At 45.2% G+C, this 22,317-nt stretch overlaps 2 protein-coding genes across 4 annotated transcripts in view; both read right to left on the bottom strand.

Moving 5' to 3' along the window:
- The window catches only part of LOC125963778 (non-histone chromosomal protein HMG-14), a 623,855-nt gene that overhangs the window by 10,047 nt on the left and 591,491 nt on the right, over positions 1 to 22,317 (bottom strand). The window lies entirely within an intron of this gene.
- SPOCK1 (SPARC (osteonectin), cwcv and kazal like domains proteoglycan 1) overlaps positions 1 to 22,317 on the bottom strand; it is a 554,695-nt gene that overhangs the window by 17,491 nt on the left and 514,887 nt on the right. For all 3 annotated transcript variants that reach the window (XM_049707102.1, XM_004282089.3, XM_049707103.1), the window contains 2 exons: positions 4,105 to 4,221; positions 31 to 252 (listed from right to left, as the gene is read on the bottom strand). In XM_049707102.1, coding sequence (XP_049563059.1) covers positions 31 to 252; positions 4,105 to 4,221 — 339 coding nt within the window. The remainder of the gene's footprint in view (positions 1 to 30; positions 253 to 4,104; positions 4,222 to 22,317) is intronic.

Below are 22,317 nucleotides of genomic sequence, written 5' to 3'. Positions count from 1 at the left end.
CCTCTGGGCCTCACCTCCCTCCTGCCTTACCTCCAGGCTTCTGGAAGCAGTAGCACCACTCATTGTTAGAGAGCTTGCCATCCTTGAAGGAGTCACAGGAATTGAAGAGAGGCTTGATACAGGGCTCGTACTTATCCAGGTAGATGGCGTTGATCTCTGAGTGGTCAAGCAGGAGGTCATAGTTCATGTCCAACTTGTTGAACATCCAGCCCAGGGAGTCCTTGCAGATGGGAAGGATGCTGGTGTCAAACCCTGTAGAGGGAAGGACATGTCTCAGCTGCCACCAAGCCCGCTCTCTCCTGCCCTGCTTGCTCCCCAGCTTTCTGCCCCCAAAGGAGCCCCAGGGCCCACCCTCTCCACCTCCTCCCCTGGTGCTTTCCCCCTCCACGGGTACAGTCTCAGCAGCCTTCTACCAGAACATGTGGTGGTGGTTGGTTGGTTTTTAAATGAAACAGTCTAAAATGTGCTAAGACAGAAGTCAGCATTTGAGGAGAATATATTCTAAAGGGAATAAATCCCCAATCCTAATCTATCTGTGATGTAAATAGGGATTTTCATTTACCAGACTTGCTTAAAACAGGGGATGCCTGAAAAAGGAAGAGTACAAACATGGTGAGTAAGAGGACTAACGGATAATACTGCAAACTATGCTTTTATATTGAGGAAAAAAAACTACTTGAAAAACCAAAACAAAAGAACTATCGTAAAAGGATGGCAGTGAGATGAAACTATGTGGTACAATCCAGAAGCAGTGATTATATCCCAGAGGACTGTTCAAGCCAAGCAGTCTGAACATTAATGGGAAAACAAGCCAGGGTACCTGCCTCTGTTCCCCATTTTTCTTTTCTGCAATCCCCTCAAGAGATACATGACATGGAATCATGTATGACTCAGAAAATTATTTATTTCCCAGGGTGCGGGGAGGAGGGTTGGTTTTCTTAGAGAATTATTTGTTTCTACAGTGGAAACTGTATGCGCTCGAATAAGAACACTTGGCCTAACACTCGGGATACTGAGTGTACTGTAGACAAGCCCCAGAGAAGGCATACCCCACATGTAAAACTCATCTTTCTTTCGGAATCAAAGCACCAGGCAATGTTAAATTAGTCCATAATCTGGATTTCTAGGACTGGTTTTATTTTCCCCGGAAAATGATGAAGAGTTCACTTTTGTGTTACTGAAGGCACTCTTCTCAGCATTTTATACTTAATTATCTCACTGAATCCTTATAACAGCCCTAAGAGATGATGCTTTGTCCTCCCTATGGATTACAGAAAAGAAGCTCAAGATTTAAGTTACTTGCTCAAGGTCATACAATTGTGGGGCTGGAATTCAAGCTCAGGTGGCCCAACCCTCAGTCTACATTCTCAGTCCCTCCTCTCCCAGGGCTGCCTCTGCTTCGCATGACACAGGAGCCTCCTACGCTGAGGACATCCAGTTGGCTTGGACGCCAAGTTTAGGGATGAGCAATGCAAGGTCTGCCACAGTGACTGTCACTGAGGATCCTGATGGGATCGATTGACCCTCTAGGGTTCTAACCTACAGCCTGCTCATCAGGCTCTATGTGCCTCACCAGGAACCTCTGCTTAGTCAGCAGGATATAAGACAGAGCAAAGCGTGCCCACCCTTTAAAGTAGCATCTTTACAACAGGGTCTTGGCTGTCCAGAAGCCAGTACAGGCACACAGGAAGTGCTCAACAGAAGAACTTGTTGAGAGGAGTTTTCTAGCTACTGCAAAGTTTAACTTACCCGTTCCAACATACAAAAATCTTTCCATTTTTAAATTTATACCTTTTGATATCTTAAGGCACATCTTAGAAAAGATCCTGATTTTCAAGAAGAGAGACTATGGAACATCATCTGGCCTCTTCTTTGACTGAAGGTCATGACTGAACAATCTCTGTGATGATGATGTCCTCAGGGGCGACTGAATAAAGCAAGATAATTGACTCTGACACTAAATGGCTCCACGCTTTTGTACAGAATATTTTATGTAGTATGCATCAATGTTGGAGGATATTACCATTTTAATACACAGGACAGGGAAATTTTAATACTGCTGACTGACCACCGAAATAAGTGCCAAATTTGGGAGGCTCTAGAAAAGGGGCACCTGCATCTGGTATCCAGGGGAACAGAGCAGCCCTTCTGGATGGCCCCGCGCTCATGGCACCTCTAGGGTTCCGTGGTTTTCCCCTTCAGAACTGCTGGACTGACAAAAACGTCTCTCCCTCCTGTGCCTCGTGGGCTAACCAAGTGTCTGTCATTCCTTTATATCCCTTGGCTCCAGTTGCTTCAGGACATCCAACCTAAAAACCTCTTCAGGGACTTGATTTGCCTGTGGCCAAGGGCAGGCCTTTTGCAGGCTCCCCGGGAGGCAGAAGGGGCCTCCCACGACTGGAGGCTGCGAGGAGCAGCTCTTTCACGTCAATCTGCTCTTCATTGAAAGGCTGTTCAGAAAGCCCGGGGACTCAGCGGCTCCTGGAAGACCCCTGGGAAAAGCTTCTAGAGACTGCCTGTGAATTAACTGTCCACAAACTCCCAAGGAAACCTTTGGCAGGGATGGAAAGAAAGACTCTTACATCCCCCTTCCCACAGATACTACAACCCCAGGACCCACTCTTTGGACACTTAGCATTTGCTTCCCAGAATCTACCTTTCCCTTAAGGTAAAAAAGTTCCAAACTGGTTGTCCCCTAAGAATTGTCCCCTAGGATCAACATTCTCTACTAGTATCTCCAGATGGCTATGAACAGCAAAGGATAAACCCGAAATTAAGAAGATCATTCTAATTTGGCCTGAAGACCAGATGCTGGTTAAACTCTGGTTCCCACCAATTACCAGTATCACTTCTTACCTACTTAGTTCAATCCAGGAGCATTACGTTCAGAAATCCTGTCCACACAAGTGTGGCAGCAGGGATGGGGTGAAATACTCTCTGCTTTAAATAACGTGTGTTTTTATATTTTGACAAATCAATATAAAAATCTCTACACAGAAGAGGCTGTGGCAAAGCTCCGCGCATCTCAACAACTGTATTGTTGACTAAGCCGTTCTGTGCCAATCGGCCACAGTGTGCAGGAGCTCTCCCCTAATGGCCTTTACGTTAAAGGCAGTGAGAGGCTCTGTCAAGGTACAAACAGGCAGACCTACTCTGAGTTTTCTCTCCAGCTTCTGGAGAGGCTCTGGGTATGGTCTCTGCCAGTTCAGTGATGGCGGAGGGAACACTTGTCTGGGAGTTTATCTATGGAAAACAAAATGTAATCTGATTAACGTCCATAGAGCTAAGTTATCAAAGATGTTTGCTACCATGTTGCTTATAATAGCTGAACATTAGGAACAACTTCAAAACTCCCAAATAAAGGTCTAATTACGTAAATTATGTTGTATCTATACATTGAGATTCTATATAGTGATTACAAGGCAGAATACTACTCAACAGCCTAGAAAGATAGTGTATTGCTGGATGATAAAAGAAGGCCATAAGACAGTCTGTAAAGTGTGTGTGTGTGTGTATACATACACACACAGACATAAATATTTTTTTCTACGTGGCGAGGGAACATTTGAAGTATATGCCATGCCACGACGTGCTTACAGTTGTTAAAATGCTGTGTTTCTATACATTTTTTAATTGAAGTATGGTTGATGTACAATATTGTGTTAGTTTCAGGTGTACAACATAGTGATTCAGTATTTTTGCAGGTTATTACAAGATAATGGCTATAATTCCCTATGTTATATAGTATATTGTTGCTTATCTATTTTATACACAGCTTATCTATTTTATATATATTGTTGCTTATCTATTTTATACACAGTATCTTTACTTAAATGCATTTTCCAAAAGGACTGTACTAAGCACATGATAATTTTGCAAGCGGACTTTAAAAAACGTAAGTTGTAGTATTTTCTTGATTCTAAGGCATTTCCCTCTCCTCCAATATTTCTGAAACTGGGGCATAGTTCAAGTCAGTGTCTACATTTAACTTAGGGTTTCTTTTAACAACAGCATCTCAGGGTGGTCAATCAACAACATCCAATAACTGAGGAGGGAATGTGGTGTTTAAAATGAGGTAAATTAGCGAGAGTAAAGCGGTCTTACTGCCTTGGGCTGTGTCGGAGCTGGTGGGCTTGACGACCCTGTTTGCATCCTCATGGAGGGCTCCAAACCAGTCTTTGAGCCGGGAAGCGAGGTTCCTCAACTCCTTGTCCGTGCAGGCTGGAGAAAAGAAGATGGAAGAAACAGTGAGTCCGTGGGCCTTCTCCTCTTTCGAACTCTCTACTCTCAACATGTGATGCTCCTAACAGACCTCCCTCTCCAACCAGGATATAGCTCCTTATGCCACTGTGAAAATGCCCCAAAGATGCTGCTCTCACAGGTAAAGAGTATGACAGAGTGAGAGCCGAGACGCCCATGGCAAGCAGCGCTATGCACAACCGAACTTGGACTGCCTTGGCACTCTGAAAGCAAGCTGGGATGGCCTCGCGGTCATGCACCAGCCTCCAAAGACCGTCACGGGGCCCGTTTGCTAACCCGATCAAACTTGCTATTGCAGTTGCCAGAGAAGATGTTTTCCACTGAACTCATGGCAAGAGATTAACATTTAGGAACAGCTAATGCTCTTAGGGAAAGGCTGCCTGGGACACCAAAAGATCCCAGTGAGAGCGACTCTCGATTTTGCTTTAGCCCACGTTTGGGTTTGTGGATGTGGCTTATGTTGCCGGCCTTTGAACAGACTGACTTGACTTTTCCCTATGGACAGATGGATGCCTTGTCCCTGGAAGAGTCCTTTCTATATGCAGCCCATCTTTAGCTATCCGGCTTATCTTTTACGGTATGACAGAGCAAGGCCAACGAATACTCCTGAGAACAAGAAGAAAATCCAGATGGGTGGATGGGTAGGTGGGTGCGGGCTATTTGACAGTCTCATAGAGAGCTAAGACTGGAGGAGAGAAATCCCCAAAGGAGGGACAGTGGTGCAGAGGAGGGAGCTGACTTTCCCTAGCTGCCTGATTTTACCCTAATTCTGGGTGCTGAGAATTCTGACAAAGGGTCCAGGCAGTGGGCCGCTCCCAAGAGGCAGAAAAACCAGCAATGCATTTAGCGGTTGTTCGCATCCGGAGGGACAGGAATTAGAGACCTGAGGAGGTAAAGCCTCAGTAAATAGGAAGTGAACCCCACAACTGTCAGTTTTCCCAAATTCTAAAGCTGCAGGAGTCAGGCTGTGAAGCCAAGCAAGCCACATTACAATGCAGAGCCAGGTTCTGAATGTCTCATGGTGCTGACAAGATGTAGATTAAGGCTAGGACCTATCAGTGCGGAGAGACCCCAGTGGAAGGCACGGAGGTAGTGACGAATGAGCAGAGGGTCTCGCTCAAACTCCCATCCAGCCTTCACTAAGTGCAGCGTCTCACTCAACTGAGGCGACCAGCCCCCATCTGAGCTGCAAAGGGATGAATCCCCTCCAGACGACAATACTATGCAGAGCCTCTCCTCATTTTTATAGGTCGTGTCTGCTTGCAGGAAAGCCCATCTTTCCTGAGCCTGGGGCTTGGTCCTTGATGGAGAACACGAGCCAAACCTCCCAGCCCTCAGGCAGGAAAGGACTCTCTTGCCCTCCATCTGAGGGGAGGTGGTGAGCAGACCCAGACTGGGTCTGTGCAACCTCAGTGCACATGTATAGCTGCTTCCTTCCTTCCAGCCAGGAGCCAGAGGTAAACTCTGTAAAGCATGGAGTGTGTGGCCATTGTTTATACGCAGGTTGCTAATGACCTCAAGACAATACCTGGCGTTCAACAACCGGGACACGACTGTATCTTAAAACATCAGGCAGGCAACAGCACTGAGGTCTGTCGGGAGAGGCAGCAGAGTATATAAGAGCTCTGGGGTCTCACTGCCTGCTGTGAAGCCCAGCTTGACCGCTGGCTGGCTGGGTGACTCAAGCCAGCCACTTCACCCCTCAGGGCCTCCGTTTCATCATCCGTAAACTCAGGGTATCATTACGTGACTATAAATGAGATGAGGTGTGTAAGAGGGCTTAGCAAAGCACATGGTATATAGTAATTACTCAGCATGTGCCAGCTATGAGTTCTATTACCTCTACGATTGTTTTTATTTTTAAATAGACAACTTATCAGTAAGTTTGGAGCAAATAGAACAGCATTCAGAAAACCAGTAAGACAAAGATACCTAAACACAACTGGCTTTGGCCGCACAGGAAACGGGTGAACACAGATACCTGTGCTATCCAACAGAGTTACCATGAGCCATATGTGGCTATTTGCATTTAAATTAACGAAAATGAAATAAAAGTCAACATTTCGTTCCTCAGTTGCACCCACCCCATTCCAAGTACTCAGCAGTCACTCGCGGCTGGCGAATGACTCCATCTGGGAGAGCGCAGATACAGACTACTTCCCTCACGGCCGAACGTTGTATGGCGAGCGCTGGATGAAAGCTAGCTGTCCCTTTGGGATTTCCAACTTTCGGAGGTCCATCATGATATCCTGACACGCAAGCCTGTGCCTCCAGTCCTTCCCTCCAATCTGTACAGATTAGCTGAGGAAGGAGATCACAAGCTCGCTCAAGCTGGGAACCCGCATCTCACGCTGAGCCATAGGAGGAGGAACTGTGGCTGATGGCAGCGCCACACGGCTCTGCCAGGTACCAGGACTGGCCCCCGGGCACAGGCCCCCACTAACGTGCTTATCGGCGCCAACTCAGACCGTCTGGGGACTAGAAGGCCCTCTTTTCTGAGTTTTCAGACAGTGCACAGCTCTAAACGGGAGAGGAGGTGGTCTGTTTTTCCGAGGAGAATGGGATATGGGCTGTATAGTCAATCTCACATTTGAAAAATGGAAAATTAATAGTATCTATTTCTTCCTGATTGCCATGCACACCATCTATTCTAAATGTTCTTTGAGCAGAGAAAATTGCCAAGTCAACTTGCAAAGGAAATGAATCCCCATCTCACACTGCAGGATAAATTAGTCAGTCATGTTTAACTAAACCCTGACAGATGTGCAGTTAATCTATATCTTTAGAAGACGGCTGAATTTCCCACCGACTTCCCAAAGTACACAGGCTTTGGATGGCTGATGGAACCAGGGACTGGAGTCTTGAAGGAGCACATCTGTCACTCAGGGAGAAGTCCTCAAGCAGGACACCACTGGCCTGGGTAGAGAGGGATCAGAAAGCTGAATCGGAGATAGGAGGCGCTCAATTACTGGGCCCTGTTCACTCACAGTGTCCTCAACCGAATGGTCCTTACAAGGAGAAAGTCAGGTACAGTCTGCCTGGAGCCAGATATATCCCAGAGGAAAAAAATAATCAAAGACGACAGCACACAGAGAGCTATTTGCTCAGATTTGGTATTCTAGCCATAACAGGCTGGCAATGGGAGAAAAGCGCTTGCCTTTTAAGATGCCTATCATAGCCCCTGATAAAGGTCGGAAAGGAGGACTAACGCTTTGAGAAAGAGGGGACCCAAAGGGTACCTCTCACACACTCGGTTCCTTCCTGGGGAAAAAGTAATTTCTGTGTGGAGGAAACCATAAGACCACATCCACCTGCCGTCTCACACTCTGCCTGGAGGTGGGCAACTCCTGTGATTTCTAGAGGGGTGTCTGATGGTCTCTCCACTCCTCCTGGTGAGAGAAACAAGGTCCTCAGGCAACCAGCATCAGATCGTCAGAGGGAAAGATGCTTCTGTCTTGGGAAGGGATCTGGCTCAGTCACAGACGCCGGGGCTGGATCCCTGTCCCCTACTTTACCTTCCCAAGTGGTGGGCGCCGTCAGTGCCCTGCCCTCCTACTCTCCATTCTCTTCCCTCTCGCCCCCAGCCCTGGCTTCAGCTCAGTTTTAATTGCTGTCATCCTCCCAGTCGTCTCTGCCCAGCATCCTCTTCCTCAGTCTTTCCATATCTGCCTTCCTGTTCCTACAGGTTAGTCTCCATCTTCCTTCCATGATCTCAGTCTGCCGAGCATGGCTGGTGTGTTGGTGGCGTCTTGGAGATCCACTGACCCCAATTGCCACCTCCTCCCGTAGTCAAAGAATGGCCCTCAGAGCCTCAGGGCAAACACCTGGGCCTGATGTCCTGGACTCCCACGCAAAGTTGCCTGCTTCTTGCTAGCCCACTGCCAGCCCATGGTGCCACCATGACCTCCCACCACCAGGACAATGGTAACAGGCTCCTAATCGGTCTCCCCGACTTGCTCCCACGTTCCCTTCGCCGAACAGCAGCCAAAGTGATCTTTCTAAAATGCAGATTTGATCAAGTCGCTTCCCCACTTAGCTACTCCAGAGGCTCCCAACGGTTCACCCAAACTCTTCAATGTGAGATCCACCTCTAGTCTCTCCTCCTCGGCCTCCAGGCTCTGCCCTTACTGTCCTTTCCACGCACCTGTTCCCCCTGGAGCACATCTCTTCTCTTTGTCTTGCTAATGCCTACTCTCCATCAGATGTCTGCTTTAAAGGTATTTTCTCTCCGATTCTCTAACCCGAGAACCAGGTGAGTTTTCCCTTTTATAATGCTTTCGAAGTCTTGCTCCTCAGATGGCACTCAGCACACCTGTAACTTCTGGCTCAGCGTCCATCTCCCCCTCTAGATTGTAGCAACACAAAACATGCCCCGAGGCTGGCTCAGGCCTTGGGCCTCAGCATCTTATGCCCTCAGCTCCTGGCATAAAGAATGGGATTTCCCTGGTGGCCCAGTAGTTAAGAATCCGTCTGCCACTGCAGGGGACACGGGTTCGAGCCCTGGTCCCGGAAGATCCCATATGCCACGGAGCAACTAAGCCTGTGCACCACTACTACTGAGCCTGAGCTCTAGAGCCTGTGAGCCGCTACCACTGAGCCCATGTGCCACAACTACTGAAGCCCGCACACCGCCACAAAGCCACCACACAATGAGAAGCCCACGCACCGCAACGAGGAGTAGCCCCTGCTCGCCGAAACTAGAGAAAGCCTGTGTGTAGCAACAAAGGCCCAACACAGGCAAAAATAAACAAACAAGTAAATAAATAAAAAAGAGTGCTCTCAACACATACTTATTAACTGGGTATAACAGTGCTCTTGCTGCCTTTTGTAAACTTCAATCCGTCTGTCTGCACAATGGCGTAATAAAGCTTAGCTCATAGCATCACTGCGTGGAGTAAGATGAGACACTATCAATAAAACACAGCTCAGGGCTTCCCTGGTGGTGCAGTGGTTGAGAGTCCGCCTGCCGATGCAGGGGACACGGGTTCGTGCCCCGATCCGGGAAGATCCCACATGCCGCGGAGCGGCTGGGCCCGTGAGCCATGGCCGCTGAGCCTGTGCGTCCGGAGCCTGTGCTCCGCAACGGAAGAGGCCACAACAGTGAGAGACCCGGATACCGCAAAAACAAAAAAAAACATAGCTCACAGTTACTAGCATACAGCAGGGACTTGATAAATTTATGTTCCCCTTCCCATTTCCCAATTGTCTGCATAATATGTTAGAATTTTATTCTTACGCTTTTTTTAAAAAAAGCCTGAGGAGACGCCTGGGATATAAAGAATGACATCTCTCCTCTCCTTATTTTGTAGGTGGGTCAGTACAAGTCCAAGAGATTCAGGTTATAATTTATATCTGCCTTCCTCCAGGTGGAAAAGCTCCATGATGGGAGGGCTTGGTCTGATTTCCCCACACCTGATATTCCCAGCACTTACCGTAAGGATGGATACATAGTTGTTGATCAAAATATATGTATTGAAAGAAAACATGAACACAGTGCTTATAAAATCCCCAAGTCAAACAGCTATCAAGTAGCAGAGACAGGATTTGGATCTCGGCTATTATCTTGCTGGGCTGCTCCTGGGTCCTGGACCAGCTTTTTGGATTGACTGGGCTTATGGGTAGCCAGTACTAACTGAGGCAATTAATATACTTGGTCCATGATGTTCTGGGTTGAAAAAAAGCGAAACATCAGGCCCTCACAGGTAAAGGAAGCTCTGCCAGCAGAGGAAGCTAGCTGAGTATCAGAGGATGGAGGAAACATGTAGGCTCCCACCTTCATTAGCTTTGGTGTGAGAACAGTGGATCTTTGGAAGGACTGCGTCCAGCCTGCTGCCTTCCTGTTCCGCTCCCAGAAGCATGTATCACCTGTGCAGCCACTGGGGCCTTAGTAGAGAAAAGTACAGGGCCACTGCATTACTCCAAATGTGCAGGAAGACAGTTCCCTCCCCAAGGAAAGCACAGCACTCGGGCAGAGAAGGGCCCAGGTAAGGTGGTGCTCTCCCAGTGGGCTTTCCCTGTCTGTTTGGAAAATATGAACAGAATGCAATAAGCAAGTGTAAATAAGGCACATGCAGCCTCTGTGGAAGGTATACAGCCCTGGAAAGAAAATGTAGAAATCACTTTTTCTACCCGGGCACTCTCTCCTCTCTCCACAAGGCCTGAAGCTTTAAGGGGTATTAGGCACGATGGGCTCTGAATGCAGACAGTGTTGAAACAAAGCCCGGAGTGCGTCATGAGTGGCCCAGCTGATGGGAGGGAGAAGGATGCACTGTGGCCAACATCATAGGGTAGAAAGCGGTGACAAGGTCACTGCAGCCCTGGTGGGGTCATGAGAGAGGAGGGGGGCACTCTGATCTATGAGTATTTGCCTATGGAGAAGTTAGCCCAGGTAAGCAGTGCTGGGGGGAGAGAGCGGATTGCTCCTTCACCGAACGAGCGTCAGTAGCCTGGCTCTGCCTGCCCCCATCACCCCTTCTTCCCTGCCTCCTCTGTCTTCCTTCAGACAAAGCCAAGGGTTAGTGAGGAAGTTTCAAAATAGGTAAAGTCTTTGGAAGGGGCGAGACAGGAGCTGGGAAACCTGTGCTCCTTTGAAAAGTGCTCCCAAGGGCGATGACTGGTGTTCCAAGCTGATCTCGGCTTATTGCTGACTTTGGGGGCTGAATGACATGCTGCAAAGCCCTCTTAGAGGATTAGAAAGGGGGAAGGTAAGGAGACAATCCGAGGTATAAAAATATGTCAGAGATGAGGTAAAAAATAGAAGCGGGGCCAGACCGCAGACATTCTGCATTTAGAGCTGCAGTGTTAATATCTAACAGAGAGAGCAAGTGTGAGTGTGTCTGTGCGTTACAAATCCTAACGGAAGCCACATTTGAACACCCAATTGGGGATGTTTGAAAATGGCAAATCCGACACGCAAGCATTATAGGATATCTGTAAGCCTCTGCTAGGGAACCAATTACCGGTACACTCTGGAAACTCATGAAATCTTGCAACTAAAGAGCCAAACGAGAAAACCACCCGCCCGTCACATGGACCCTCCCTCCCCAACCGTAGCCTCACCAGTGCTTAGCTCAGGACTCGGGCAGAAGCTAATATGAAAACAATAAGGATGTAACTTAAACTTTAGTGCCTCTGAAGGTAATTAAAGAGTTGGGCCAGACTGGAGTTTTCTCTGGAACAGGCCGGGAGGCCTCTCAGAAATGACGACCTGGTGCTGGTCCTTTCAAACTAATCTCCTTCAGCCCTTCTAGGTGCTGTTGTGCATAATTAGTTAATCAGAGCAGCAGTGGATCGATGCACTCAGAGTGTTTGCAATTAGCATCCTCTGTAAAAGGTCCAGCTGAGCCTCCTTCAGGGCCGAAATAGGTGCTGGGCAGAGCCTGGACTGGATCGACTCAAGGATGTCTTCCTGAACTGCCTTGCCTAGGGTCCAGCCTCTTCTTTCTACCCTGGCATCCTCATGCTGCTGGGAGGCTTCGGCTGCCTCTTCCCAAGAGGGACTGGGTCCCTCGTGCCGCTGAATATCTAGCACACAGCAAGTGCCCCAGTGCTGGTGGGGGGAGTGTGCAGGAATGCTCAGCAGAGGGTGCTACACTCCACGGGAGCTTGAAAGACAGGGAGGACGAGCAAGGCTACAGCTCCCTTGGGAACGTGGGCGCTAATCAGCTGGAACTCAGAGAGGTGAGAGTTGGTTGATTCTGCTTAGCATGGTTTTTAAGAGCAATAACCAGTCATACTGCTTTAAAAGAATCCCAGGGAGGCAGGAGAGAGTATCTAGGCTCTGGAGAAACACAGAGCTGAGCTCTGAAGCCAGCTCTGCCATCCTGGCTGAGACCGGACAGGTGACTTTTCCAATCATCAGTTTCCACATCTGCAGAATGGAGGTGATGACAGAACAAGCCCACAGCATTATGGGAGGACTGGACTAGAACAGACTTAAGTGTTCAGCACTCGGTAACCACTGGCTCTGAGATTATTTGTGTTTGTGGATCCACCAAGTGGAAAAGTCTGGGAATCCAGAGCACGCGTGTGGTATTTTCACATGAAACAACCCCTGAAGCCAGCTAGTAGGATACGATACTCCCCTGCTGCTTCTCAGAGGTGAGGCAACATTGCCAAGGTCCTACAGATGGTCAACAGTAAAACAGACATTGAAACCCAGTTCTCCTGATTTGACATCCACTTGATCTGCTCACACACCATGACGCCTGGTGCCTGCACCTCTACTCCAGCCCCATAAGCAAGGGAGACCCTCTTCCACAAGTTAAAGACCAAGCACCTGACCACAGGGGTCAGAACCCCACTCCCTGCCCTGAATACAAACAGGGGTTTGGCACTGCATTAAGAGTTCAAGCTTCCACATACAGATGGCCAATAGGCACATGAAAAGATGCTCAACATCACTAATTATTAGAGAAATGCAAATCAAAACTACAACGAGGTACCACCTCACGCCGTTCAGAATGGCCATCATTAAAAAGTCTACAAGTAACAAATGCTGGAGAGGGTGTGGAGAAGAAGGAACCCTCTTACACTGTTGGTGGGAATGTAAATTGGTGCAGCCACTATGGAGAACAGTAGAACAGTATGGAGGTTCCTTAAAAAACTAAAAACAGAATTACCACATGATTCAGCAGTTCCACTCCTGGGCATATACCCAGGCAAAACTATAATTTGAAAAGATACACACATCCCTATGTTCATAGCAGCACTATTTACAATAGCCAAGACATGGAAACAACCTAAATGTCCATCAGCAGGTGAATGGATAAAGAAAATGTATGTACACACACATATACATACACACACACACACAATGCAACATTACTCGGCCATCAGAAAGGATGAAATAATGCCATCTGCAGCAACATGGATGAACCTAGAGATTATCAATAGTAAGCGAAGTCAGAAAGAAAGACAAATACCGTATGGTATCACTTATGTGTGGAATCTAAAATACAACACAAATCAACATATCTACAAAATGAAAAGAGACTCAGCAGATATAGAGAAAAGACTTGTGGTTGCCAACGGGGAGGGGGGGGGTATGGGAGGGAAGGACTGGGAGTTTGGAATTAGCAGAGGCAAACTATTATATGTAGGATGGATAAACAATAAGGTCCTATTGTAGAGTACAGGGACCTATAGTCAATATGCTGTGATATTTTCCCTAATGGAAAAGAATATGAAAAAGAATATATATGTATAACTGAGTTACTTTGCTGTGCAGAAGAAATTAACACAACACTGTAAACCAACTATACTTCAATAATTTTTTTTTAAATTAAAAGAAATAAAAAAGAGTTCAAGCTTCTGGGTCTGACAGCCCTGGGTTTGAACACCAGCTCCCAGTGTACAAGTGGTTGTTTTTCACATAAGTCACTGCTCTTCTCCAAGAGTCAGGTTTTTCATCTGTAAAATGGTGACATTGACAGTCTCAAACTCATGGGGTTGTGGTAGGGATTTACTGTGAAGCTGAAGCTTTCAAAAACCAGCAGGCAGCCACCACCATCTTCTCCTCTGAGGAACGTCAAGGGCTGGTAGCACTTACCCTTGGGAGGCTGAGAGATACGCTCCCAGCCATAGCAGTTCTAGTGGCAGAAAACAAATCAGGACTTCCTGACGGGATTTTTAAGGCACATACAAGGTGAATCCCCACTTCTAATTGGAGGTCATCTAACAGAGATTTGAGCCAGGTTGTGCCTGCTCAAATTAAATTGCATTATTATATGTAATTCCCGTTTTTACTTTTCAGCGCCTAAAACATCAATATATATGCGTGTTCTCTTACCCTTAGAGAGTGCATCGTTTTGTGTAAAGACAGGCATGAGCAAAGGAATTAGGGTCCCATTATTCAGGAGCTCACTAATAAAGTCCTTTTTAAAAAGCAACCTTAGAAAGAGCTTAAGATACTGGCATTAAACTGGGAGGAAAATGAGTTAAACTAATTAATGGTACAAGCTACAAGAAAGGACAGATTATAGAAGATGGCAGAAGAGTAAGACGCGGAGATCACCTTCCTCCCCACAGATACACCAGAAATACATCTACACGTGGAACAACTCCTACAGAACACCTACTGAATGCTGGCAGAAGACCTCAGGCCTCCCAAAAGGCAAGAAACTCCCCACATACCTGGGTAGGGCAAAAGAAAAAAGAATAAACAGAAACAAAAGAATAGGGACGGGACCTGCACCAGTGGGAGGGAGCTGTGAAGGAGGAAAGGTTTCCACACACGAAGCCCCTTCACGGGCGGAGACTGCGGGTGGCGGAGGGGGGAAAGCTTCAAAGCCGTGGAGGAGAGCGCAGCAACGGGGGCGGAGGGCAGAGCGCAGAGATTCCCGCACAGAGGATCGGTGCCGACCAGCACTCACCAGCCTGAGAGGCTTGTGTGCTCACCCGCCGGGGCGGGCGGGGCTGGGAGCTGAGGCTCGGGCTTTGGTCTGAGCGCAGGAAGAGGACTGGCGGTGTGAACACAGCCTGAAGGGGCTAGTACGCCACGGCTAGCCGGAGGGAGTCCAGGGAAAAGTCTGGACCTGCCGAAGAGGCAAGAGACTTTTTCTTCCCTCTTTGTTTCCTGGTGCGCGAGGAGAGGGGATTAAGAGGGCTGCTAAAGGAGCTCCAGAGATGGGCGCGAGCCGCAGCTATCAGAGCAGACCTAGAGACGGGCATGAAACGCTAAGGCTGCTGCTGCCGCCACCAAGAAGCCTGTGTGCAAGCACAGGTCACTTTCCACACCTCCCCTCCTGGGAGCCTGTGCAGCCTGCCACTGCCAGGGTCCCGGGATCCAGGGACAACTTCCCCAAGAGAAGGCACGGCGCGCCTCAGGCTGGTGCAACGTCATGCCGGCCTCTGCCACTGCAGGCTCGCCCAACACTCTGTACCCCTCCCTCCCCACAGCCTGAGTGAGCCAGAGCCCCCAAATCAGCGGCTCCTTTAACCCCGTCCTGTCTGAGCGAAAACAGACGCCCTCCAGCGACCTACACGCATTGGCGGGGCCAAATCCAAAGCTGAGACGCAGGAGCTGTGCGAACAAAGAAAGGGAAATCTCTCCCAGCAGCCTCAGGAGCAGCGGATTAAATCTCCACAATCAACTTGATGTACCCTGCATCTGTGGAATAAATGAATAGACAACAAATCATCCCAAATTGAGGAGGCGGACTTTGAGAGCAAGAATTATTATTTTTTTCCCTTTTCCTCCTTTTGCAAGTGTGTATGTGTATGCTTCTGTGCGAGATTTTGTCTGTATAGCTTTGCTTTCACCATTTGTGCTAGAGTTCTATCTGTCCGTTTTTTTTTACTTAAAAAATTTTTTTTCCTTAAAATTTTTTTTCTTAATAATTATTTTTATTTTAATAACTTTATTTTATTTTATCTTACTTTATTTTATTTTACCCTCTTTCTTTCTTTCTACTTTTTCTCCCTTTTATTCTGAGCCATGTGGATGAAAGGCTCTTGATGCTCCAGCCAGGAGTCAGTGCTGTGCCTCTGAGGTGGAAGAGCCAACTTCAGGAACTGGTCCACAAGAGACCTCCCAGCTTCACATAATATCAAAAGGCAAAAATCTCCCAGAGATTTCCATCTCAACACCAGCCCCCAGCTTCACTCAACGACCAGCAAGCTACAGTGCTGGACACCCTATTTCAAACAACTAGCAAGACAGGAACACAACCCTATCCATTAGCAGAGAGGCTGCCTAAAATCATAATAAGGCCACAGACACCCCAAAACACACCACCAGACGTGAACCTGCCCCAGCAGAAAGACAAGATCCAACCTCATGCACCAGAACACAGGCAGTAGTCTCCTCCACCAGGAAGCATACACAACCCACTGAACCAACTTTAGCCACTGGGGACAGACACCAAAAACAACGGGAAATATGAACCTGCAGCCTGCAAAAAGGAGACCCCAAACACAGGAAGATAAGCAAAATGAGAAGACTCAAAAACACACAGCAGATGAGGGAGCAAGACAAAAACCCACCAGACCTAACAAATGAAGAAGAAATAGGCAGTCTATCTGAAAAAGAATTCAGAATAATGATAGTAAAGAGGATCCAAAATTGTGGAAACAGAATAGAGAAAATGCAAGAAACGTTTAACAAGGACCTAGAAAAACTAAAGATGAAGCAAGCAATGATGAACAACACAATAAATGAAATTAAAAATACTCTAGATGGGATCAATAGCAGAATAACTGAGGCAGAAGAACGGATAAGGGACCTGGAAGATAAAATAGTGGAAATAACTGCTGCAGAGTAGAATAAAAAAAAAAGAATGAAAAGAATTGAGGACAGTCTCAGAGATCTCTGGGACAAAATTAAATGCACCAACATTCGAGTTATAGGGGTCCCAGAAGAAGAAGAGAAAAAGAAGGGGACTGAGAAAATATTTGAAGAGATTATAGTTGAAAACTTCCCTAATATGGGAACGGAAATAGTTAATCAAGCCCAGGAAGCACAGAGAGTCCCATACAGGATAAATCCAAGGAGAAACATGCCAAGACACATATTAATCAAACTATCAAAAATTAAATATGAAGAAAACATATTAAAAGCAGCAAGGGAAAAATAGCAAATAACACACAAGGGAATCCCCATAAGGTTAACTGCTGATCTTTCAGCAGAAATTCTGCAAGCCAGAAGGGAGTGGCAGGACATATTTAAAGTGACGAAGGAGGAAAACCTACAACCAAGATTACTCTACCCAGCAAGGATCTCATTCAGTTTCGATGGAGAAATGAAAACCTTTACAGACAAGCAAAAGCTGAGAGAGTTCAGCACCACCAAACCAGCTTTACAACAAATGCTAGAGGAACTTCTCTAGGCAAGAAACACAAGAGAAGGAAAAGACCTACAATAACGAACCCAAAACAATTAAGAAAATGGGAATAGGAACATACATATCGATAATTACCTTAAATGTAAATGGATTAAATGCTCCCACCAAAAGACACAGACTGGCTGAATGGATACAAAAACAAGACCCATATATATGCTGTCTAGAAGAGACCCACTTCAGACCTAGAGACACATACAGACTGAAAGTAAGGGGATGGAAAAAGATATTCCATGCAAGTAGAAACCAAAAGAAAGCTGGAGTAGCAATTCTCATATCAGACAAAATTGACTTTAAATAAAGACTATTACAAGAGAGAAAGAAGGACACTACATAATGATCAAGGGTTCAATCCAAGAAGAAGATATAACAATTGTAAATATTTATGCACCCAACATAGGAGCACCTCAATACATAAGGCAAATACTAACAGCCATAAAAGGGGAAATCGACAGTAACACATTCATAGTAGGGGACCTTAACACCCCACTTTCACCAATGGACAGATCATCCAAAATGAAAATAAATAAGGAAACACAAGCTTTAAATGATACATTAAACAAGATGGACTTAATTGATATTTATAGGACATCCATCCAAAAACAACAGAATACACATTTTTCTCAAGTGCTCATGGAACATTCTCAGGATAGATCATATCTTGGGTCACAAATCAAGCCTTGATAAATTTAAGAAAATTGAAATTGTATCAAGTATCTTTTCTGACCACAACACTATGAAACTAGATATCAATTACAGGAAAAGAATCTGTAAAAAATACAAACACATGGAGGCTAAACAATACACTATTTAATAACGAAGTGATCACTGAAGAAATCAAAGAGGAAATCAAAAAATACCTAGAAACAAATGACAATGGAGACACGATGACCCAAAACCTATGGGATGCAGCAAAAGTAGTTATAAGAGGGAAGTTTATAGTAATACAATCCTACCTTAAGAAACAGGAAATATCTCAAATGAACAACCTAACCTTGCACCTAAAGCAATTAGAGAAAGAAGAACAAAAATACCCCAAAGGTAGCAGAAGGAAAGAAATCATGAATATCAGATCAGAAATAAATGAAAAAGAAACAAAGGAAATGATAGCAAAGATGAATAAAACTAAAAGCTGGTTCTCTTAGAAGATAAACAAAATTGATAAACCGTTAGCCAGACTCATCAAGAAAAAAAGGGAGAAGACAAATCAATAGAATTAGAAATGAAAAAGGAGAAGTAACAACTGACACTGCAGAAATACAAAAGATCATGAGAGATTACTACAAGCAACTCTATGCCAATAAAATGGACAACCCAGAAGAAATGGACACATGCTTAGAAATGCACAACCTGCCAAGACTGAATCGGGAAGATATAGAAAATATGAACAGACCAATCACAAGCACTGAAATTGAAACTGTGATTACAAATCTTCCAACAAACAAAAGCCCAGGACCAGATGGCTTCACAGGCGAATTCTATCAAACATTTAGTGAAGAGCTGACACCTATCCTTCTCAAACTCTTCCAAAATATAGAAGAGGGAGGAACACTCTGAAACTCATTCTATGAGGCCACCATCACCCAGATACCAAAAACAGACAAGGCCAATATCACTGATGAACATAGATGCAAAAATCCTCAACAAAATAGTAGCAAACACAATCCAACAACACATTGAAAGGATCATACACCATGATCAAGTGGGGTTTATTCCAGGAATGCAAGGATTCTTCAATATACGCAAATCAATCAACGTGATACACCATATTAACAAACTGAAATAGAAAAACCATATGATCATCTTAATAGATGCAAAGAAAGCTTTCGACAAAATTCAACATCCATTTATGATAAAAACCTTGCAGAAAGTAGGCATAGAGGGAACTTTCCTCAACATAATAAAGGCCATATATGACAAACCCACAGCCAACATCGTCCTCAATGGTGAAAAACTGAAAGCATTTCCACTAAGATCAGGAACAAGACAAGGTTGCCCACTCTCACCACTCTTATTCAACATAGTTTTGAAAGTTTTAGCCACACCAATCAGAGAAGAAAAGGAAATAAAAGGAATCCAAATTGGAAAAGAAATAAAGCTGTCACTGTTTGCAGATGACATGATACTATACATAGAGAATCCTAAAGATGCTACCAGAAAACTACTAGAGCTAATCAATGAATTTGGTAAAGTAGCAGGATACAAAATTAAAGCACAGAAATCTCTGGCATTCCTATACACTAATGATGAAAAATCTGAAAGTGAAATCATGAAAACACTCCCATTTACCATTGCAACAAAAAGAATAAAATATCTAGGAATAAACCTACCTAAGGAGACAAAAGACCCGTATGCAGAAAATTATAAGACACTGATGAAAGAAATTAAAGATGATACAAATAGATGGAGAGATATGCCACGTTCTTGGATTGGAAGAATCAACATTGTGAAAATGACTCAACTACCCAAAGCAATCTACAGATTCAATGCAATCCTTATCAAACTACCACTGGCATTTTTCACAGAACTAGAACAAAAAATTTCACAATTTGTATGGAAACACAAAAGACCCCAAATAGCCAAAGCAATCTTGAGAACGAAAAACAGAGCTGGAGGAATCAGGCTCCCTGACTTCAGGTTATACTACAAAGCTACAGTAATCAAGACAGTATGGTACTAGCACAGAAACAGAAGTATAGATCAATGGAACAGGATAGAAAGCCTAGAGATAAACCCATGCACATATGGTCACCTTATCTTTGATAAAGGAGGCAGGAATGTACAGTGGAGAAAGGACAGCCTCTTCAATAATTGGTGCTGGGAAAACTGGACAGGTACATGTAAAAGTATGAGATTAGAACAATCCCTAACACCATACACAAAAATAAGCTCAAAATGGATTAAAGACCTAAATGTAAGGCCAGACACTATCAAACTCTTAGAGGAAAACATCGGCAGAACACTCTATGACATAAATCACAGCAAGATCCTTTTTGACCCACCTCCTACAGAAATGGAAATAAAAACAAAAATAAAGAAATGGGACCTAATGAAACTTCAAGGCTTTTGCACAGCAAAGGAAACCATAAAGAAGACCAAAAGACAGCCCTCAGAATGGGAGAAAATATTTGCAAATGAAGCAACTGACAAAGGATTAATCTCCAAAATTTACAAGCAGCTCATGCAGCTCAATAAGAAAGAAACAAACAACCCAATCCAAAAATGGGCAGAAGACCTAAATAGACATTTCTCCTAAGAAGATATACAGATTGCCAACAAACACATGAAAGAATGCTCAACATCATTAATCATTAGAGAAATGCAAATCAAAACTACAATGAGATATCATCTCACACTAGTCAGAATGGCCATCATCAAAAAATCTAGAAATAATAAATGCTGGAGAAGGTGTGGAGAAAAGGGAACCCTCTTGCACTGCTGGTGGGAATGTGAATTGGTACAGCCACTATGGAGAACAGTATGGAGGTTCCTTAAAAAACTACAAATAGGGGCTTCCCTGGTGGCGCAGTGGTTGAGAGTCCGCCTGCCGATGCAGGGGACACGGGTTCGTGCCCTGGTCCGGAAAGATCCCACATGCTGTGGAGCAGCTGGGCCCGTGAGCTGTGGCCACTGAGCCTGCGCATCTGGAGCCTGTGCTCCTCAACAGGAGAGGCCACAACAGTGAGAGGCCCGCGTACCACAAAAAAAAAAAAAAAAAAAAAACAACTACAAATAGAACTACCATATGACCCAGCAATCCCACTACTGGGCATATACCCTGAGAAAACCATAATTCAAAAAGAGTCATGTACCAAAATGTTCATTGCAGCTCTATTTACAATAGCCAGGACATGGAAGCAACCTAAGTGTCCATCATCAGATGAATGGATAAAGAAGATGTGGCACATATATACAATGGAATATTACTCAGCCATAAAAAGAAACGAAATTGAGTTATTTGTAGTGAGGTGGATGGACCTAGTCATACAGAGTGAAGTAAGTCAGAAAGAGAAAGACAAATACCGTATGCTAACACATATATATGGAATCTAAGAAAAAAAATGTCATGAAGAACCTAGGGGTAAGACAGGAATAAAGACACAGACCTACTAGAGAATGGACTTGAGGATACGGGGAGCAGGAAGGGTAAGCTGTGACAAAGTGAGAGAGTGCCATGGACATATACACACTACCAAACGTAAAATAGCTAGTGGGAAGCAGCCGCATAGCACAGGGAGATCAGCTCGGCGCTTTGTGACCACCTGGATGGGTGGGATAGGGAGGGTGGGAGGGAGGGAGACGCAAGAGGGAGAAGATATGGAAACATATATGTATATGTATAACTGATTCATTTTGTTATAAAGCAGAAACTAACACACCATTGTAAAGTAATTATACTCCAATAAAGATGTAAAAAAAAAAAAAAAGACAGATAGATTTCCCTGTTAAACCCATTAAGACTATTCTTAGTAACCAGATTTGAGGAGCCTTTAATGGTTCTCTTGAGTCTAATGATAATCCTTCATCTGGAAAAAGAAATACATTTAGAAGTTGCACAACGTTTGTAAATGTGCATTATTGGAGTAGCACTTATTTTTCCCCCTGAATAATCTAGAGCAGGGAGGTTGGCTCAATGAAATAAGCTTCTAAAGCTTCTGATAAGATCCACAGATTTTTCCACACTCTAGGGCAAAACAAAATGTTGAATATGCAAAATATTGGTTAAAAATGCCAACTCTGGCTTTGTGTTTCCCAGGCAGTGGGTAGGCATTTCCCTACATGGGAAACCTTGACTAGATGAGCAGTACTGCAGAAAACAGCAGTTTTACTGAAGGATTTCATAGCCAACCAGATTCCCTAGGTCCTCAACTAATAAAGACTAAGCTGGAAAAAATGACATCAGTTCTCACCTAAAATCAGCAGTGGCAGATTCTTCAGGACAAGGTGTGAGATGCAGCATCCACCTGGACTTCTGAGAGCAGTGGGAGTGGGCAGAGCCCTGGGAAAGGGGCAGGGATGGGGAGGGTCAGTCTCTGCCTGGGCCATCCCACCGCAGAGAGGCCGACTCAGTGTCTGCAAGTCACTTTGTGTTTGTTAATGTATGAGCTCAAATGGCTGGTGACAGTCAGGGAAGACTTTCAAGAGGAGGCGGGACCTCAGCTGAGGCTCATGTGCAGGGAGGACTTTGAAAAGGAGAGGACATTCCAGGCAGGTCTTA

Source organism: Orcinus orca, chromosome 3 (genome assembly GCF_937001465.1).
Source record: "Orcinus orca chromosome 3, mOrcOrc1.1, whole genome shotgun sequence".
Taxonomy (NCBI): Eukaryota; Metazoa; Chordata; class Mammalia; order Artiodactyla; family Delphinidae; genus Orcinus; species Orcinus orca.
This window is presented reverse-complemented; position numbering and strand designations above follow the sequence as displayed.